Below are 21651 nucleotides of genomic sequence, written 5' to 3'. Positions count from 1 at the left end.
GAGTAGTATGTCCTTCATTTGTGGATGAGGAAGCTACACCTAAGGGAACTTAAGGAACTGTTCCAAGGTCACACAGGTAGTAAATGACAGAGCCAGGATCTGAACCTAAATTCTGACTCTTAAATTCACCATTTTTTCCCATAGCACCATAGAGGGAGTTTGAATAGACAATCAAAAAATTTCTTCCAGTTCAAAATCCTAGAGTACATTATATTATACTTTTGTGGCTATTTACAGATTTTCAAGGAATAAATTAGTTTAAATCATTAAAGAATTCAATTTTTTGTATGCATTTCTTGACTAAAAAATGAACAAACAACAAGCTTTCAGAGACAAATACTCACTTCTTAACTGTAAATTATATAATCGGAGGCTTACAAATTAGAAACTTGATATTTGAATTTACCTAGTTCAAAAATGAATGCGTAGATTTAAAGTATTTCAAAAATTAATATAGCAAAACAAGGTGATCTGAAGTATTTCCAAAGTGAATATAGCACTACCATAGGAGATGGTGATTTAAAATAACCCAAATTCTGAATAAATGTGGTTTAACGGGGGTTAGGGAAGGTATAGGTATAACAATGAGAATATAAACAAATGAGTATTAAATAAATCCAGCAAAATGATCTGGTGGCAGTTAAGGGAACTGGAAATGGATGGCAATCTCCCCATCGAGGAAGGGGCAAAAAGCAAAGTAAAATTCGTCTCCCTCTCCAACATTTAAAAGTAGTGTTTTAAAGATTCTCCGAGGCTCGCCCTCCTTCCACTTGCTGTCATTTTCGTGACTGCCAGGCAGCACTCGCAGTACCCACGAAAACGCAAATGAAAACAAAAATAAAGTGCCCCCAAACCTCGCCTATTAGCAGCTATCAACTCTGCGAACGCGCCCCGCCTACACGCCGTGCCAAGTGGCGAGCACACACACAAGAACTCAGGAAGTTTTGAAATGGCAGTGACAGCACACAAGAAGGAAGAAAAATCATTGAGAACAAGAACTGTGGGCTACGGGGCTACGAACCGGGCTCCGGCCGAAACCAGTGTGGCCCCTCTCCCTCCCTCCTGCTCCCCGCCCGCGTTACCTCCCCCGCCCCCACTCCGCAGAGGCTGGAGACCCTGGGTCGCGGTAGTTTCCAGCTCCTCGCACGCTTGTCCAGGCGCACCCCCTCCCCCCAGACCCAGGGATCCCAAGTGCACGAGGGGTGCAGAGGGAGTGACAGCGACTGGGAGCCGGGAGAAGAAGGCTGCTGAAATGACAGCCGCCAACTCTTTTCATCTCTCCGGTGCCCCCCTCCCGTACGCCCCAAGGGAGAAGGGGGCGTAGGGTGACGAGGATGCCCTCCGGGGTTAGGGAAGGAGGGGAGAAGGGAAGGAGCGCCGCTGTCACCCACCTTCCTTCTCGGCCCGCGCCGCCGCCACGATGAGGCTCATCACCAGGTGCAGCGCTCCCAGAAGGCAGGCGGCCGGGCTCGGCGGGCGACCGCTCGGGGCCGAGGACGACTCCCGGACCGCCCGGGAAGAAGCGAAGGGAGAGAGCTCGGTGGCGGCGGCGGCGGCGGCAGCGGCGGCGGCGGTTCCCGCTCCTCCTCTTTCCCGGTTCCCCATCCTCCCCGGCCGGGGGCCGCCGCCGCCGCGGGCTCCGGGCAGCCTCGCTTAGCGCCGGGCGCGTCTCGGAGCCGAGGCGCAGGAAGATGTGGGAGGAGGAGAAGGCGCCGTCGCCGCCGCGGCTCCGGCTCCGGCTGCCGGCACTGGAAGGAGCTGAGAGAGGAAAGCGGGCGAGGGCGAGGCTGGGTTCGAGCGGATCCGTGTCCGGGCTCGGGGCTCCGGGCGTCGGGCGTGTGAGATATCCGTATGTGTGAAAGAGCGAGTGTGTCACTCACGGACACGGCATCGCCCACAAGTACTTGAGGTAGCACAGGCGCCGGGTCACGCACGTCGGGCCGCCATACTGGAAACGGGCAAGGGAGGGCGGGGGCGGAGGAGGAGGAGCGTGGAGGGGGCGGGAGGCGAATGGAGGCGCTGGTCCTCGCGGGGAAAGCCCGGTCTCCCCGATGCCCCTCCCCTCCCCTTACGCTGAGGCATCGCGTGTCCGGCCAGGCACCGCCCATCAGGCAGCTCTCCCCAGACCTTAGAGGACTGGATAAAGGGGAACTCCCGCCGTTCCCCCGCCCCCACACCAGGTCGTGGCCACCTCAATCACAGTCGAAGGGGAGGGCATGGGGGGAGGGACGGACGGGCTAAGAAGCCGGCCCGGAACCATGATGGCCGCCCGAGCTTCACGCGAAGGCGACGGTCACGTGGAGGTGTGAGGGAATGCTCAGGTCTCTCTATCCCGCCGTCTCTATGGTAGCAGAGGCTTGTCCTGGGCGCTCTGGGCCTCCAGCTAGCGTGGTAGGGGCGAGGGGAGGAGGGCGGTGCGGGTGGAGACGGGAAACGAGCCTTGTGGGAACCGCGGGAGGGAGGAGAGAGAGCGTCTGCCGCGTGGTACATTCGGAAGAAGCCCTGGGGCTTTTCATGCAAACGTCACCGCGTTAGCATTCCGGAGCTAAACGTCAATAAGACCTGAGCAAGCATCCTGGCAGCTTGGCATGTAATAGGAAAATCCCAATCCAATGAGTCCTGCCCTGCCTGGTATGCTTCTTAGCAACGAGGACGCCATCTCTTTTTGGTATGCTTCGCCCTTGGAGCTCAGTGGGCATTGATGGACCAGCTGAGGAGTGCGGGCACAGGGGCTAGGGTTGAAGCCACTTCTGATGTCGGCAAAGAGTGCTCAGCCTGGTCTTTGTGCAAAGAAGAAAAAGAGAAAAGGCAAGAAACAGATGAGGTGCCCCGAATTATACAGCACTGAAGCCCGTGGTCACCTCTGTGTCATGTTTTTTAAATAAATAAATATACATGTGTACATATTTGTGTGTATATAGAGATACATATATGTATATATGTGTTTTTTTTCAACAATGAAATGGCAGCTTGGCTAAATGGATGATGTCTTCTGTATATACGTATACACACATACATACACGTACACACATATACATAGATGTATGTATGTTTTTTTCCCTAAGAGTACATTTTTGGAGTGACAGCTTGGCTAAATGGATGATTCCATATATATACACATACATATATAAACACAGACACACACACATATATGCATGTTGTTTTATTTTCTCAACAGTGCATCTTTGGAGTGGCAGTGTAGCAAAATGGATGATGTCTTATGTATATATGTATGTGTGTATGTACATATACATACACACATTTATGTGCACACATGTGTATGTTTTTTCTAACAATGAATCTTTGGAGTGGATGATCTCATATATATGACATATATACTGTCATACACACACTATCAATCTACACACGTATGTATGGGGTTTTTTTTTTCCCAACAATACATCTTTGAAGTGGCAGCTTGGCAAAATGGATGATGCCTTGAACCAAGCTCTTATTCCTAATATAAGTTATCTTTATGTCCTTCATCTCCTAGAGCCCCCTTGCTCCACCCCCACCCCCACCAGCTATCTAAGAGAAAATATTAGAAATTTGAGTTATCAAGCTGCATAATAAGGCCAATAGTCACACACTGGGTCAATAATGGGAGAATAGAATCTACAACTCCTGCTCCCCCCTTTAAAAAAGCACCAGAAATTAGAACTCCCCAAAGAAATTCTTAAAACTGCCTACTTGTATGTCTACAATAGGACTGAATTTAGAGTCAGTAAATTTGGCTTCTAATCCTGATGGCTGTTCCTACCTGTGTGACCTTGAAAAAGAAAATTAAACTCTTGAAGTCTTAGTTTCTTCATCTGCCAAAGGAGAATGTTGAATTAAGATTTCTCTAAAGTCCCTTCAGTTCTAAATGTTATGGACAATTATTTAAAATCCTTTGGCAGAAATATATCTTCAGGCCAATGTTTTGAAAAATTAATTTCAAGATTAATTTTAAAATGGAGTAATTAAGTTTAATACTGCTTGTAAGGAGATGTGAACACAATTTATGTAGCCTGTATCCCTAAAGTACTGTATCTGAATGTGATCAGGGCAGAGTTTTTTGGAAGACTACCAACTAAAGCCATCATAATATACATATATATTCACTTTGCTTCTGACCATTTAGTCACTTCAGTTCTCATTTCACAGGATCTTCTTTTGATTTTTTTTAATAATAGCTTTTGATTTTCAAACTACATGCAAAGATTGGTCCTTCTTTTGAAAGAAGGAAATTATTCCTTTGTCCCTCTTTTTTTCTGCCAAATTTCCCTTCCTTTCTCCACTATCCAATATATAGAACCAGATATAACAAAATCTCACGTGTTTCTTTTTTAATTTAAGACATGTTTCAAAGTAATTTATTGACAGGTTCTCTTCCACCATCCAGATATCAACTTTTTAATTTTTTTTATTGTGTGTTCCCTTATTTTAGAAAGCTCACAATGGGTAGAAATTGGTTCTATTTAGCATGTATGTGTAACTCACATAAAAATGAGGATATTTAATAATGCTCTTTGATCATAATAATGATTTTGCTCATAAGATGGATTAAGTTTTCATTTGAACCTATTCTCTAGTTCATAGAATTATGGATATTAAAAATGTTTTTTTAATTTTAGGAATAATAGGTTTATAGAATGTAGATTAGAAGGGATTTTAGAGATTATTTCATCTAATGCCTCTTATTTTATAGTTGAGGAAATTCAACCCCAAAGACATTAGTATTAGTAAGGAAAATTTAATTAGGTGTGCATTTGGAAAATTTAACAACCCAATGTGCATTCCTAAAATTAAATCTGGCCAGTATCCTTATATTACAAATAATAGTACTGTTCTTAGTTGGGCATTTTTGCTTACACATCTCTTGTATTTATATGATAGAATCAATGACTATTTTTATTCAACAGCATGGAAAAGTAAATGGAGTACTAATTGGACTTGAATTCAGGAATCCCAGGGTTCAAATTCTGTTTTTTCATTAACTGTGTGATCACGAATAAGTCATTTAATCTCTCTTAATGTTGTCTCAGACACCATTCTAAGATTTACCTATCAAGTAAGTTATAAACAAGTTGCCAAGTTGAGAGTGAGAGTTCCCACACCAATGGAATTTTATTCTATAATTATAAGAAGATTGAATCATTTGAAGACTTATGAAATATTCTTAAGCATTTAATATTCTTGTTATATGTGGTAAATACTCCCATGAACCAGAATCTTTAGGCCTACCACTGTCTAGCCTCAGCTTATTCTTTAAACCATAAATTCTAAATGGACTTTTCCTTAAAATAATCAGTAGCATCTATTTTAAACCATCAGTAAGCATCATATGTAATGGGGATAAACTGCAACCATTCCCAATAAGATCAGGAGTGAAATAAGGTTGCCAATTATCACCATTACTATTCAATATTGTATTAGAAATGCTAGCTTTGGCAATAAGAGAAGAAAAAGAGATTAAAGGAATTAGAGTAGGTAATGAGGAAACCAAATTATCTCTCTTTGTTGATGATATGATGGTATACTTAGAGAACCCCAGAGATTCTACTAAAATTAGCTATTAAAAATAATCCACACCTTTAGCAAAGTTACAGGATACAAAATAAACCCACATAAGTCATCAGCATTCTTATACATCACTAACAAAATCCAACAGTTAGAATTACAAAGAGAAATTCCATTTAAAGTAACTACTGATAGTATAAAATATTTAGGGATTTATCTGCCAAGGGAAAATCACAAATTATATGAGCAAAACTACAAAACACTTTCCACACAAATAAAGTAGGATCTAACCAATTGGAAAAATATTAAATGTTGTTGGATAGGGTGAGCAAATATAGATAAAGATGACAATACTATCTAAACTAATCTATTTATTTAGCACTATGCCAATCAGACTTCCAAAAAACTATTTTAATACTTAGAAAAAAATAACAACAAAGTTTATATGGAAAAACAAAAAGTCAAGAATTTCAAGGGAATTAATGAAAAAAAAATCAAATGAAGGTGGCCTAGCTGTCCCAGATCTAAAATTATATTATAAAGCAGCAGTTACCAAAACCATTTGGTATTGGTTAAGAAATAAACTAGTTGATCAATGGAATAGGTTGGGTTCAAAGGACAAAACAGTCAATAACTTTAATAATCTAGTGTTTGATAAACCCAAAGACCCCAGCTTTTGGGATAAGAACTCACTGTTTGACACAAATTGCTGGGAAAATGGGAATGGCAGAAAATAGGCATTGACCTACACTTAACACCGTACACCAAGATAAGATCAAAATGGGTTCATGACCTAGGCATAAAGAATGAGATTATAAATAAATTGGAAGAGCATAGGATAGTTTACCTCTCAGACCTGTGGAGGAGGAAGGGATTCATGACCAAAGAAGAACTAGAGATCATTATTGATGACAAAATAGAAAATTTTGATTATATCAAATTGAAGTTTTTGTATAAACAAAACTAATGCAGACAAGATTAGAAGGGAAGAAATAAACTGGGAAAACATTTTTACAGTCAAAGGTTCTGATAAAGACCTCATTTCCAAAATATATAGAGAATTGACTCTAATTTATAAGAAATCAAGCCATTTTCCAATTGATAAATGATCAAAGGATATGAATAGACAATTCTCAGATGAAGGAATTGAAACTATTTCTAGCCATATGAAAAGATTCTCCAAGTCATTATTAATCAGAGAAATGCAAATTAAGACAACTCTGAGATACCACTACACACCTGTCAGATTGGCTAGAATGACAGGGAAAGATAATGCAGAAAGTTGGAGGGGATGTGGGAAAACAGAGACACTGATACATTTTTGGTGGAATTGTGAATACATCCAGCCATTCTGGAGAGCAATTTGGAACTATGCTCAAAAAGTTATCAAACTGTGCATACCCTTTGATCCAGCAATGTTACTACTGGGCTTATACCTCAAAGAGATTTTAAAGAAGGGAAAGGGACCTGCATGTGCAAGAATGTTTGTGGCAGCCCTTTTTGTAGTGGCTAGAAACTGGAAACTGAGTGGATGCCCATTAACTGGAGAATGGCTGAATAAATTGTGGTATTTGAATATTATGGAATATTATTGTTCTGTAAGAAATGACCAACAGGATAATTTCAGAAAGGCCTGGAGAGACTTACATGAACTGATGCTGAGTGAAATGAGCAGGACCAGGACATCATTATACATTTCAACAACAATACTGTACAATGATCAATTCTGATGGATGTTGCCCTCTTCAACAATGAGATGAATCAACTCAGTTCCAATAGAACAGTAATGAACTGAACCAGCTCACCCAGTGAAAGAACTCTGGGAAATATCTATGAATCACTACATAGAATTCCCAATCCCTCCATTTTTGTCTGCCTGCACTTTTGATTTCCTTCACAGGCTAATTGTACACTATTTCAAAGTCCAATTCTTTTTTGTACAGCAAAATAATTGTTTGGATATGTATACATATATTGTATTTAACTTATACTTCAACATATTTAACATGTATTGGTCAACCTGCCATCTGGGGGAAGCAGTGGGGGGAAGGAGGGGAAAAGTTGGAACAAAAGGTCTTGCAATTGTCAATGCTGAAAAATTACCCATGCATATATCTTGTAAATAAAAAGCTATTAAAAAAAAAAAAAAAAAAGAACCGTAGATTCTCTCCTGTAGTCAGGCTTGTGCCATCATTGTTTCCTCAACTTTCTAGGTTCATTTCTGCTGCCAAGAACTATTCTCATGGTGCCTTCCCCAAAACAAACACTTTTCTTTCTATTCTTCATGTATCCTCTTCCATGAAGTCTTTCATGACCCTTCCCATTCGTGTCACTCTGTCTTCAGTGGTCCTGCAGCATTTCTTATCTTTGCTACTCAGTTGGATACAATCATCATTTTCTGTGGTTATTTAAATTATCTGTGTATTATTTTATCTTGTATCCCAATAAACAAGTTTCAGGGACTGACTTTGGATTGTGTCTCATATTTTTCTGTATCTTTTTTTGGATAAGACACTGCCTTATCTGATGTTATGCCAATAGCTTTGTTTGTTTTTATTAAACTATATTGGATTTGTGATTTTATCCATGTAGGGAGCAGTTGGTGAGCATCTATTGCCTGGGTAGATTGGTATCTTCTCTGCAATTCATATTCTTAGAGAGTTTCTTGGAGGCACTGAAAGGTTATTGACTTATCAGTCACACACCTTGTATGTGTAAGAGATAAAACTTGAATCCAAATTTCTCTGACTCTAAATCCAGTCCTTTATTCAAGATGTCAAACTGCCTCACTTTTATAGTAGGCCTATTGTTCTGGGCATTTGAAACTGATTAGGTAAAAACTTAATTCTTTTTTTTTTTTTTTTGTATGAAGACTTTCCCCCTTAATTCCAGTCCCTTCCTTTTGTTAATTACTTCCTATTTATCCTTTAAATAAATATTTACTATCATATATATATATATATATATATATATTTGTTTGTATGTTTGTCTCATATATATATATTTGTTTATATGTTTGTCTCTCCCACTAGAATGTGAACTTTTTGAGATCTTTTACCTCTTTTGTATCAGTGATTAACTCAGTGCCTGGCATGCAATAGCCACTTAATAAATGTTTATTGATTGGTTATTCAACAAATATGTAGGATGTATAAGGTAGATACTCTAAATGCATTAAATTACATTGAATTCTTACCAAATGAGCCCCCTCCATATCTTCCTTAATATTTGATAAAAATCTGTAGTACATAGTTTGATTCACTTTTCATTGAACTGTATTGACTTCTGCATCAAATAATAGTATGAAATAGATACAGGAAAAGTTTTTTTTTTTTTTTTTTAAGAAGTCATACCAATGAATTTATCTCAAAACTCTCAAGAATCTGTTTTCCTAACCATTTTGCTAACTAATGTTCTTGAATGTTGGTTACAATTTTATGATTTGTTACACTAAAATATTCCTGAAAGCTGCACAAAAGTTAAGGCAATCAGCAGCCATTCAAGATGGCTTTACTTTTAAGGGCCAGGCCAAAAAAAAAAAAAAAAAAAAAGGCATTGAAGAAATTGGTATAAAACAGTGAGAAATATGTCAGACTTTCAAAGAGAAGTAAGAAGCAAGCCCCTCCCAGAGCCTGAAGTATGGCTTGTCTAAATAGGGAATGAAGACATTCTCAGAGCCTGAACTAATTACACTGGCCACATTGTGATTAGGCAAACCAGATTGTGTTTGGGCTGAGAAAAGGATCTCAGCTACAGCATATGCATAGTAGCACAGTGTTTTTTTGTAAAAATAAATATTATTTTTCCCCAGTTCTCAATGTTAACCTCTATACACTGATATACTTTCTGCTACGAAGAGAAACAAGTCACTTAATGAAGTCACATAACAATATTAGGAAGTCATAATGATAATCTTAAATTTTGGAATTAATCTATAATTTGAGATATGGGGGGGAAGTATATGCAAAGATTTCCAATATAACTATGTAAATAAATGAAGTTTTCCTTCCTAGCCACCCAACATTCTACTTCATCTTTATTTGTATTTGAAAAGGCATTTTTTTTAACAACAAAATTATGTGATGATCAACTATGTTGGATTTGGCTCTTCTGAACAGTGTGATGATTTAAAGCAATTCACTGTTGGGCTTGAAAATGCCATTCGCATCCAGAGAGAAAATCATGGAGACTGAGTATGGATTGAAGCATAGTATTTTCCCCTTGGTTTATTTGTTTGCTTTTAGTTTCTTGTGATTTTTTTTCTCTTTTGGTCTTATTTTTCTTGCACAACACAACTAATATGGAAATATGTTTATAAGTATTGCACATATATAACCTATATCAGATTGCCTGCTGTCTTGGGGAGAAAGGAGATGAGGGAGGGAGGAAGAAGAATTTGGAACACAAAGTCTTACAAAAATGAATGTTGAAAAACTATCTTTACATGAAAAAAGATATGTCTTTACTTTATCTTGGAAAAATAAAATTGAGAAAGATAAGGCATCTGTATGCCTTCATAAAAGTTTTCCATTCTTTGTATTTATATCCCCAGCACTTAGCATAGTGCCTATTATATAGTAAATACCTAAAAAATGCTTGTTGATTGAATGCAAGATGTATGATGCCTTATGTAGTCATGGAAATACTAATAATAGAATTGTTACTCTTAACAAAATTGCTATGCACCATTCTGAAGAATATTATCACAGATTATTAAGGTATCAAGAGTCCTGAAATAGGTGAACTATGCTTTGGGATGGAGGAAATAGTCTTTTTCTAATGGGAAAAAACCAAATGTAATATGGAATAGCACCAGAGTCATATTTTCACAGATCAGCAAACAGGAGAGAGTACATATAGTTTGCTCGAGGTCATATGACTAACAATGGAAGATGCTGGACTAGAACCCAGATTACTTCACTCCAGTGTTCTACACTACACAAGTTTACCTAGAGAACCCTTACAAATACTTTGAAAAAATTAATTGAAATTATTATGTCAGCAGTTTGCTGATTCTATCTCCATAGCATCTTTTGCATCCAATTCTTTCTACCCACAGCGTAACCCACAGTTATTACCATAATTCAGGACCAAACTGAGTTTAAGAGGCATCAGTAAATGGTGGGAATACTGAGCAGTGATAAAAAACAAAGAAACAAACAAACAACAACAACAACAAAACAAGAGTGCCTTGGGATCTGGGAGTAAAGGAAAAAATACTGTTGAAATAATTAATTACTGGATCTAGACTAGAGAGGGAGGAAATTAAATTTAGAGGAATAAAGGTCTGAGAAGATACTAAAGGATGAAAGGATCGAGGGATTCTGTTAAGGCAAAAACCAGATTTTTAAGGAGTGAAGCACAGGGAGAGATGAAATGATAGGTTATAATCAAATAGATGAATGATGGAGTTTCTAATTAGAGAAGTAGAATATTTATGGATCAAGGTGAGATCTAGTATGTAATGATCTCTAAGTGTGCTGGAGTTAGAGTGAAGGTTTATGTCATAGGACTAAAGGAGGTTAAGAATGAGGAGGTTAGAGATTTGAGGGAACTATCTGTGTGTGTGTATGTTGTATACATGCATCTTATATATATACTCACTGTACTTATATATGCATACATGTATGTATGTCTATCTCTATATGATTCCTCTAGTATAAAAACAGCAATTGGGGAAGAGAAGAAGGCAAGTTGCAAGTTCCATCTCTGACATATACTGGTTATCTGATCCCAGGCAAATTACTTAAGCTCTCTGCTCTAGGTAATTCTCTAGGAGGGGGGGGGATCTCTCTAGGGCTCTCTGTAAATTATTTTTGTTTATTTGTTTTTTGCTTTTTAAAATTATTTTCTTTTTTCTGTTTATACATGTACATTTTACGTGTATTTTAAATACACATTTCTTTATGAATCATGTTGGGAGAGAAAAATCAGAACAAAACGAAAAAACCACAAGAGAGAAAAAAAACAAGAAAAAACTTTAAAAAGTGAACATAGCTTGTATGGATTTACATTATTTTCTATAGTTCTCTCTCTGTATACAGATAGCATTTTCTAGTCAAAGTTTATTGGGATTGTCTTGGATTACCAAATCACTGAGAATAATAAAATTTCTTTATTTTCAGTTCCTTCATGTCTTAAGATGGTTTTTAAAATTGTAATTGAATTAGTAATAATAGGAAATACATTAAAAATAAATTATAATACTTATCCTCATGTTTTAGAGCAGTCAGAAGTGATTTGATTCATACAATCAGCCAGAATGTACCAAAGGCAGGATTTAATAGCCAAAGTCTTCCTATTAGGTGTACAATATGAGATTACATTTGGATAATGCATTGAAATATCTTTCCAAGGGTAAGAAAAAAAAAACAAATTAAAATAATCTCTATTCTGGTCCCAAATCTGCTTCTTATTCTTTCTTGATTTTTTAAAGTCAATTTTACGTAACTACCAGTGGCTTCAATTCAGTTTGATTCAATAATTTTTTTTATTAAATGTATATGCATATGCCTCCAGGTAAAAAAACATGGAAAAACACCTTTTTCAAGTTCTTTTCAGAGATTTCATAGGTATGGAATGTTGCATGATTTTTCAGATTTTTTTTCATATGTCAATCAGTTTTGCTGATTGTTCTTTCTCTTCTTATGTTTTTTTGCCTTTAAAAATATATATTTTATATATACATATATATAATATAACTCTGTGGAAAGAAAGCAAGGCAAAATCTAGGCAATGGAAAAATCAATAAAATTAATTTTAGAAATATGCACAAACAATGCAAATAGATATGCAGGTTAGAAAAACCTTCATGTGAATTTTGTATCCAATTTCAGATAAATCAATGAAAATCAAAGATTTTTTAAAAAGGGAAATTCATTTTTACATTAAATTATATTGAAACTCATAATGTGTTAAGTTTATACTATTCAGTCTATGGAGAGTTTCACATGGTGGTTGTTCAATACTTGTTAATTAATAATGAAGATCATTTAAATGTTTTGTAGCCTGATTTCATTTCTTTTCAAAAATTTAATTAAATCAATTTTTTGGATTACATTTTAAATTCCAGACTTTTTCTCTTCCATCCAATCCAATTGTACCAAAGAGGTCAACATTTGATATACACTGCTACAGATGAAAAACATCAAGAGTCAGAGTATCCAGGTAATTAACAATCAATTTATTAAGTAGGCTAGCCGGCAATCAATAAATTGATAGCCAAAAGCCCTTTGACTGGAAATACTATATATGTTAAATACCTTTGGAAGGGAATACTTAAAAGGGAATACTCCTGACAAATGAAAATTACACCTGATTGGTAGACATTTAATGAGAATGTTGTCTAGAAGTCTTCATCTCCTCTGGCTGAGAATGTGTTTTGATCATGAGACAGGCACCTTCAGCAATGTACCATATTTTATTTGTAAAAAGAATGTTTATAATTATAATTGTGTTTGTGTAGTTCCTCGGATTTTCTTAGCAGGTCTATTCCCAAGTATTTTATATTATCTATGTTTATTTTGAATGGGGTATCTCTTTCTGCAGAGTTTTGTTAGTTATATATAGAGATGCTGATAACTTATGTGGGATTATTTTATATTCTATTTCTTAACTAGAATTATTAATTTTTTCAACTAATTTTTTAGTTGAATCTCTAGGATTTCCCAACTATATCATCATATCTTTGTAAGAAGAGATCATTTTATTACTTCTTTTCCCATTTTGATTCTTTTCCTTTCTTTTTCTTCTCTTATATATACTGCTAGCATTTCTAATACAATATTTAGTAATATTGATGATAATGGACATCCTTATTTCACTCTCTATTACAATTAATGCTTGTTGATGATATTAGATAGATGCTTCTTATCATTTTAAGAAAAAGAATCCATTTATTTCTACTCTTTCCATGTTTTTAATAAATGTGTGTTGTATTTTGTCAAAAGTTTTTAATAGGCAGCTTATATTTTTGGAAATATTCTTCAATTTCATGTATATTGTTAAATTTATTGGTATGTAATTTGGAAAAATAACTTCTAACAGTTGCTTGAATTTCATTCTCATTAATGATAAATCAATTACTTTTTCATTTTTGATACTGGTAATTTGGTTTTCTTTTCTTTTTTTTGAACATTAACCAATAATTTATTTTATCGTCCTTCCTTCCCCCATAAAATCAGCTCCTAGTTTTATTTATTAAATCAATGGTTTCCTTACATTTTGTTGTGTTAATTTCATTTAAGTTTTTTTTTTTTTAATTTACAATTTGGTATTTAATTGGAGCTATTTAATTTGATCTTTTCAAAAATATATACACCAAATTCATTCATCTGCTCTTTCTCTATTTTATTGATATAAACATTTAGAGATATAAATTTTTTTCTAATTACTGCTTTTGCTCCTCCCACAGGTTTAGGTATGTTGTTCTCTTTATTGTACCTTTTCTCTTTATTATTATTATTATAATTCTCTATTGTTTCTATGACATGTTTTAAAATCCATTCATTCTGTAAGATAAGGTTGTTTGATCTCCAATTAATTTTTTGTCTGTGTTTCCATGGTCCCTTGTTAAATATAATCTTGTTGCTTTATGGACTAAAAAGGATGTATTTTAGTATTTCTGCTTTTATGCATTTAATTTTAAAATTTTTATGCCCTGATATATGGTCAATTTTTAATAAAGATATCATGTGCCACTAAAAAAAGGATGTTCCTTTCTATTCCCACTCAATTCTCTCCAGATAGTTATTATATTTAATTTATCTAACATTATATTCATTTCCTTGACTTCTTTCTTATTTATTGTTTTGGTTAGATTTATCTAGTTCTGAGAGGGGAAGGTTGAATTCCCCAACTATTATAATTTAGCTTTGTATTTCCATCTAGCTTTTCCTTTAAAAATGTGGATACTATAGAATTTGGTACTTATAGGTTTAATATTGATATTATTTTATTATTTATGGTACTTTTTATCATAATGTAATTTTGCTATTTATTTCTTTTAAGTAAAGCTATTTTAATTTTAATTTTTTTCTGAAATTATCATCATTGTTACTCCTGCTTTTTTTTTTTTTTGCATCAAATGAAACATAACAAATTCCATTCCAGCCTTTTATTTTTACTCTGTGTGTTTCTTATTTTAAAATGTATTTCTTGTAAATAACATATTGTTTCTAGTTTTTTAATCCATTCTGCTCTTTCCATTTTATGGATAAATTCATCCGATTTACATTCAAAGTTATAATTACTAGTGTATTTTCCTCCATCCTATTTTTCCTTATTGTTTATCCTTCCCCCCCCCCTTTTTTTTTGTACCCTATACTTCCTCAGAGGTCCAATTTACTTCTGACCACTGATTCTCTTTTAAGAATTTCTTTCTTAAATCTATCCCTTTATCTTCCTATTCCTTAATCTACCTACCCTTCTAAGAGTCTTTCCCTTATTCTTATCCCTTCAACCTCTTATTTCTCTGTAAGAAGACTTTTATACCCTTCTAAATGTATATGTTATTCTCTCTTTAACCCAGTTCCAATCAGAGAAGTTTCACAACCACCAGCCCTTCACCTTCCTCCTCTCCACTCTAACAGTTCTTCCATGTACAACTCACTTGGGTGAGATAATGGCTTCATTTTACCTTTCCCTACTCAATTTTATATTTTTAGGATCATCCTATCATCCTAGTTGGCTAACTCAACTTTAAACCTTCTATTCTCTGTATAATCTTTAAAATTATTCTAGGAATGATAATATTCTTAAGAGTAACAAATAATGTTTTTCCATAGAAGAAGTAAATAGTCTGACCTCTTTAATTCTTTGTAATTGGCCCTTCATGGTTACCTTCTTACGTTTCTCCTGTTTCTTGTAGTTCATATTTTCCACTCAATTCTTGTATTGTTGTCATGAATATCTGAAAGTTCTTTAATTGATTAAATATGACCTTCAATTAGGCCAGACAATCACTCCAGGAAGTCAAGTCTTTAAAGTCCTTCCTAATTGTTTTAGGTTAGAGAACTACTTTGTTCTGACTTTTAATTATTTCTGTTGCTCTGAAGTTCACTTTGAAGCATTATTTTAAATTGCTTTGATTTTGGAGAACCAGGTAATTTCCTGCCTTATTCTGCCATCTTTTCTGATTTAATTCCAATTTATAGGATTTAACATTTTTCAATGGGTTTATAGAAAACAGTATCATTTAAGAATATAGGATCATAAAAATCTGGGGCTGGAAAGTACTTCAGAGGCCATGTAATTCATTTTCCCCTGAGACCCTTAAGTAACTTTCTCAAGGGTACCTAAGTCATAAGTGTGAAAAGATATATAAGGTAAAAATGAGAGGCTAGAACAATTATTTTTCCATCAAGTGAATTCCCAAAAGCAAGGGTCATGATTATGCTATCAAAGCAAAAACAGAAATTTAAAATATACTTTTTATTTTAAATTTTACATTTAAAAAATTTTAAATATATGGAACTATTCAAAGAAATTACATTATATTGAAAGGAATCATAGATATCAAATCAATACCTATAATAACCTTATAAATTCCAAATGAAAAAATTAACCAATTATAAGATTTTAGAATCTTCTTTGAATTTATGCTAAGATGTATCTGGTGATAAAGGATGACCCCTGTTATGTTGAATTGATTATGACTTTTCCCTAATATTAATTAAATTCAGATTCATATAATTCTTTTAAGATTTATTAATCTCTAGATTCTGTTAGATAGACAGAACTAGGAAAGACAAACTAACAAAGAATTTTATTGCCTAAAAGTGACACTTAAGATTTGAAATTCAAACCACTATAGATTTCTAGTTACTGTTCCTTATATAGCCTTAGGATTCTGAGAATGCAGCTGGTACAAAAGGGACCATCAAAAAATTCCATAATTTGTTCTCAATTCCTCCATCAGACTTAGTTATCAATTTCTTTACTATGCATGTCAAGAAATATTAGTGGTAACTCCACTCATTAAAAACAAAACAAAACAAAACCAAAAAAACCAGTTTTGTGGCTTCAAATATTTTATTGGGAAGCAAAAAAACACCATACTATTATCCTTTCATTTTTTGGATAATCTTATGAAGCTGAAATAAAGTAGTGTTTGAACTGGGAAGCCCTTTTTAGTCACTTGCTGGAGTTGAATTAAACCTTAATTATTGGTTTGTCTCCTTTTGGATGATATTTGTAGATATATAAACATAACATATATATTTTTTTTCTCTCCAGCTCTCATTGGCATACTACTCAGTCTTAGTACTTTGGATGCATTGTTCTGCTTTTTTAGCTATTCTTGTGTCTCTTTCATTTCTGTTCTCAATTCCATGGTAAGTTACAGTTCCTTAATTTTCTCCCTGATATAAAACATCTTTTTCAATTTAGAGGTCAGAAGGTTGAGTAATGACATGAGCTGACTAAGAAGTCTCCCACACAGTTCTCTTTCATCATTACATGTCAAAAAGCATTTTCTAATTCAGATGTCTCACTTATTCATGGGAGATATTTTTCTAAACTAAGAGCTTGAGCTCCTTTAGTAATGAACAAACATGAGATTCAAAAAATAAAATCAAAGTAATTTGTTTTTCTTTTATTTTAGAGAAGATGGCTCACTTTATAAACCTTATTGGAAATATATACATATATCATAAGTATATGCTCTTAAAAGGTATAGGATACTTTGCAAGGTGAACATTTATCATATTACATAATCATAGTGATCTTGTTGAAAATTTTATTGTAACTATACACACATACACATATATGTAGATGCTCTGTAAACTAATAGCATATTTTGCAAGGCAAATAATTATAATAGTAGCATTTCTTTAGTGCTAAGTATCTTGCACTGTGCTAAACACTTTACATTTATTATCTTATCCAATCCTTACAACAATCCTATCGATAGAGAGTACTATAGTTCCAGAGTAGATAGAAGGTAGTCTCAAAGGAAAGGCATTAACAATTCAATATACCAAGGAAGGCTTTCTACTAAAGGTAGGATTTGAGTTGTCTTCTTTTTTAAAAAAATTAATTTATTTTTAATACACGTTGCTTTATGAATCATATTGGGAGAGAATGAGTTAAATCTTGAAGGAAGCCATAGAAGCCAGGAGGTGGAGTTGAAAAGGAAAACGATTCCAGTATGGTAGATGGCCAACGAAAAGGCAAGGAGCTGGGAGATGGACTATTATGTGCAAATAACAGCCACCTGTAGAGCTCCTGAAGAGACTAAAGTATAAGAATATCAGAAAGGCAGCAAGGAACTAAGTTGTGAAGGGCTTTAAATGGCAAATGGAGGAGTTTATACTTGATCCTGAAAGAACAGGAGCTGCTAGAGTTTATTGAATAGAGATGTGACATGTGGGGAACTCCATTTGAAGAATCACTTTTGATAAGAGGAGAATGGATTGGAATAGGGAGATACTTAGAAAAAAAGAACATCATTTAGTATGTAATTGTAATAGACCAGGAGAAAAGAGATGAAGGCTTATATTAGGGTGATGATAGTATGAATGGGGAGAAGGGGATGCAAAGCAGAGGTGATATGAAAAGTAGGGATTGAGAAAAGGCCATTGGATTGGTAATTAAGAAATTACTGCTAACTTTGGAGAGAGAAGTTTTAGCTGAATGAGGAGTTTAGATGTCAGATTACAAAGGGTTTAAAAGAAAGTGGGAGGAGAGACAAGGAAGTTGCAGCACCTAGTACAGTTAGCTTTCTCTATTTATCCAAGAAGAGAAGGAGAGATACAGGATGAGGAGTAGGGATAATTGAATCAAGAGAGAGTTTAATTTAATAAAAGAAGCAACCTAAGCTTCTCACATCTCCTTCAATACTTTGAGGGATCTATGATCTCACAAGGAAGGAGGAGACCTACCCTCCTAAGGTACATACTAGCCATCCGTAAATCCTCATCTGGGTGACTCTTGTTTGCGTCCATCTATAAAATGTTTATAAGGGCCCATCCCATATACTGTGTTCCTTTAAAACTCTTGATGTTGTATGGCTGCCAGTGTAGCCCACATGCTCCATTTTCTGTCCCTTGCTCTGACACATGGCTAGCCCATCCTAAGTCTCTCCTCTTGTCATATATCTATTTGATGACCTCTCTTCCGCCTCTTTGTGTAAATCCTCACACTACCTGTGTGACTACCTTTTTTGGCTACAATTTCCTCCTCTGTGAAATAAGGGAGGTTGATCTCTGAGGTAATTTTCAATTGTAAATCTATGATGCTTTAATACTAAGCTTCCTTTAAACTTTTTTTTTTTCTTCACTGCCCCACACATTTTTATGAAGCAGTATTGCCATGTTCCTCCTCTGTGGGATTAAAAGCACTATTCTAAACCACTGCTGTCCTTCTTTGTCATATTTCTCTACTTGGTAAGGATATCAAGTATTCATTGGCTAAGATGGTTTCCAGATTTTCTGGGTCTCTTCTTTAAAGCAATTGACTTACACAGTAGTTGAACCTAATAATAAAATAGTTGGATTTAGATAACTTTTTAAGATTTGCAAAATGTTTTATATTCATTATCTCATCAGATCCCTACAACAATCCTTTGGAATATTATCCCTATTCTATAGATAAGGAAAATGTTAGAAAACTAAAATACCATTAATAATTTTAAAAAAAAGATGCAGCTCAAGCAAGTACCTTCTACACGAAACCTTCCAACTTTAGTACCTCACAGAGCTCTCCCTCCTTAAGTACCTCATATTTAACAAACAAATTGCTAGACTGCTAAATACTAAGTACTCTTTTCAAGATTTGGGATCTCTGTTGAACAGATTGATTTGCTGGACTACCTAAAATCTCTCTTTGATGGAATTTTTCTTCACTTTCAGTCACTAATGTGTCTTGGTATTCTGAACTTTCTTCAGCTGTAATGGTATAGTGTTTTTTTCAGCTGGAATTCTACTGAATTCTTTCAGTTAGGACAATGATCCTTTAATCTCCAATTGGTAGAAGTCTCTCTTCTTTGATTCGGAGATTTAACTTTTTAGTATTTCACCTCCAGTTGGAAGTGAGAAATATCTCTTCAGTCTGACTATCCTTCCTTGTCATATGGAGTTTCCTCAGAAAGGGATTATTAGATTATGATCAATCCCAATTCAGATAACTACACTTTCTAGATTCTAATTGGCATTGTATGCAGAGGAATAACTAGAAAAAAAATGAATGAATGCAGTCTATCCTAGAGACAAGTTCATTTGCTTTGCAAGCCTTTTCATATAAAGTTGACCTATTCATGCCTCCAATCAATTCCAAGCAGGGTAGTGCTATATTTACATATAAAGAAATCTTATATTTACATTTCGATGTGTCATTTTTTCTCTCCATAATGATTTAGCATTATTGAGTCTAAACTCTTACACCTTCCCCTCAGGGAAAAATTTGAGAGAAATTAGGACATTTGTGAATACAGGTAAAAGTGTACATATATATTAATATTTCACAAAGTAAATGCAAGTAGCATAGTTGGCTAATATTTACTTCAACATATAATGTATCTAAAATGTGATTGTGGTATGAGACCCAGCAAGGTAGTACAGTGCCAGGCTTGGAGTCAGGAAGAAAGACTCTTTCTTGAGTTCAAATTCAGTCTCAGATACTAACCAGCTGTATGATTCTGGGCAAGTTATTTAACCCTGTTTGCCTCAGTTTCCTCATCTGTAAAAATGGCAAACCATTCTAGCACCTTTGTGATCCCAAATGGGATGTGTTAAAATTGCACATAGTAAGTGTAATTCACATGTGAGAGCATGACATTAATTAAGCACCTACTATGTACCAAGCAACCAGATACATGGATACAAAGACAAAAGACATTTTCCTGACTTCAAGGAGCTTACATTCTATGGGGGAAGACAACAGACAGGAAGCTGAAAGAGGAAGGAGGAGGGAAGGGGGACCTGGTTAAAGGTTATAATGGAGAAATTGAGACAAGTGGAATTAAGTAAGAAAGGATGGGCTACCCTTAAAAGAAACTTCCAGGTGGAGCTCTAATTAGAGGGAGGGACCCCAGGATGGTTAGAGCTCCAGGGGCTGAAGTGATCTTCCAGGATGAAGATGTTCCTGGGACTTTATGAAGTTCAGAAGCTGCAGAGTAGAAATGGCAGTACATGATAAAATTGCACACATCATATAGAATACTATACTTACAGTAAAGAAATATAGCTCAGTTGCAGTAATCTGTCATATAGTAGAACACATGACAAAAATATAGTACAATGGTATACAGATTTTATATGTATGTATATACACACATATTGTATATATTTATATTCATACATACATATATGTAGGTAAATCTCCATAATACATAAAACTATTTAATTTTTTCCCAATAAATTTCTTCTACTTGTATGAGTAGACATTTCCCATTTTTCCTGAAACTGAATATGTTTGTATTATCAGTGTTTAGGCAGCATGCATAATAAAAGATTAATAAGTTCTTTTTCATACATTTTGTTTCATTCATTCACTCACTTATTCATTCATCCTACCAAGAACTCCTGAGTTTGTGGGTGGTTAACAATGAACTTCTTGTGGTCCCACTCTAAGTTTGTAGTTGTCTCCAGCTGTTTATCCTAGTCTTTTATAGGTACCTTCTAATTGCTAAAAGACCCTACAACTGTGATATCACATGGAATCTGGGGTGCATCTGGGTTTGGTCCACATGTTATCTGAAGAGAAGTTCCTCTGGGACTATATTGAGTTCCTTGACTCTTCGCTTTGGTATTCACTCCGAGTTCCATTCTCATCAGATTCATTATCTGCTAAACTATTCCTTACCTGTGTCAGTCTCTGTAACAGGCAGGTGAGCTCCTTTCTTTCAAAGTCCATTTAGCTGTCTGTCTATTATCATTCTCCACCGATTCATCAGGAAGTCTGACTAATTCCCCAAAATAGCTAGAAACTAATAAGGCTTTGACCATTCTCTAGGTCAGAAAGAATTTTTATATTTTATATACTGTTTTTAAATTTTTATAATATTTTATATTTTTTAGTTTTTATTTTATAAATATTTTATATTATGTAATTTTAAAATTTTATTTTAAATAATATTTTTTAAATATATTTTATAAATTGTTAAATTGACTATTTCTCTACCACTTGACATAGGACATGGTTTCCCATCAT

The 21651-nt window shown here is 35.2% G+C and overlaps 1 protein-coding gene across 2 annotated transcripts in view; it reads right to left on the bottom strand.

Moving 5' to 3' along the window:
• TMEM131 (transmembrane protein 131) overlaps positions 1-1620 on the bottom strand; it is a 221311-nt gene extending 219691 nt beyond the window's left edge. For both annotated transcript variants that reach the window (XM_051984665.1, XM_051984666.1), the window contains exon 1: positions 1392-1620. In XM_051984665.1, coding sequence (XP_051840625.1) covers positions 1392-1605 — 214 coding nt within the window. In that variant the 5' untranslated portion in view covers positions 1606-1620. The remainder of the gene's footprint in view (positions 1-1391) is intronic.
• Positions 1621-21651: the final 20031 nt, after the last annotated feature.

Source organism: Antechinus flavipes, chromosome 3 (assembly GCF_016432865.1).
Source record: "Antechinus flavipes isolate AdamAnt ecotype Samford, QLD, Australia chromosome 3, AdamAnt_v2, whole genome shotgun sequence".
Classification (NCBI taxonomy): Eukaryota; Metazoa; Chordata; class Mammalia; order Dasyuromorphia; family Dasyuridae; genus Antechinus; species Antechinus flavipes.
Note: the sequence above shows the minus strand (reverse complement) of the source record. Positions and strands in the feature narration are given on the sequence as shown.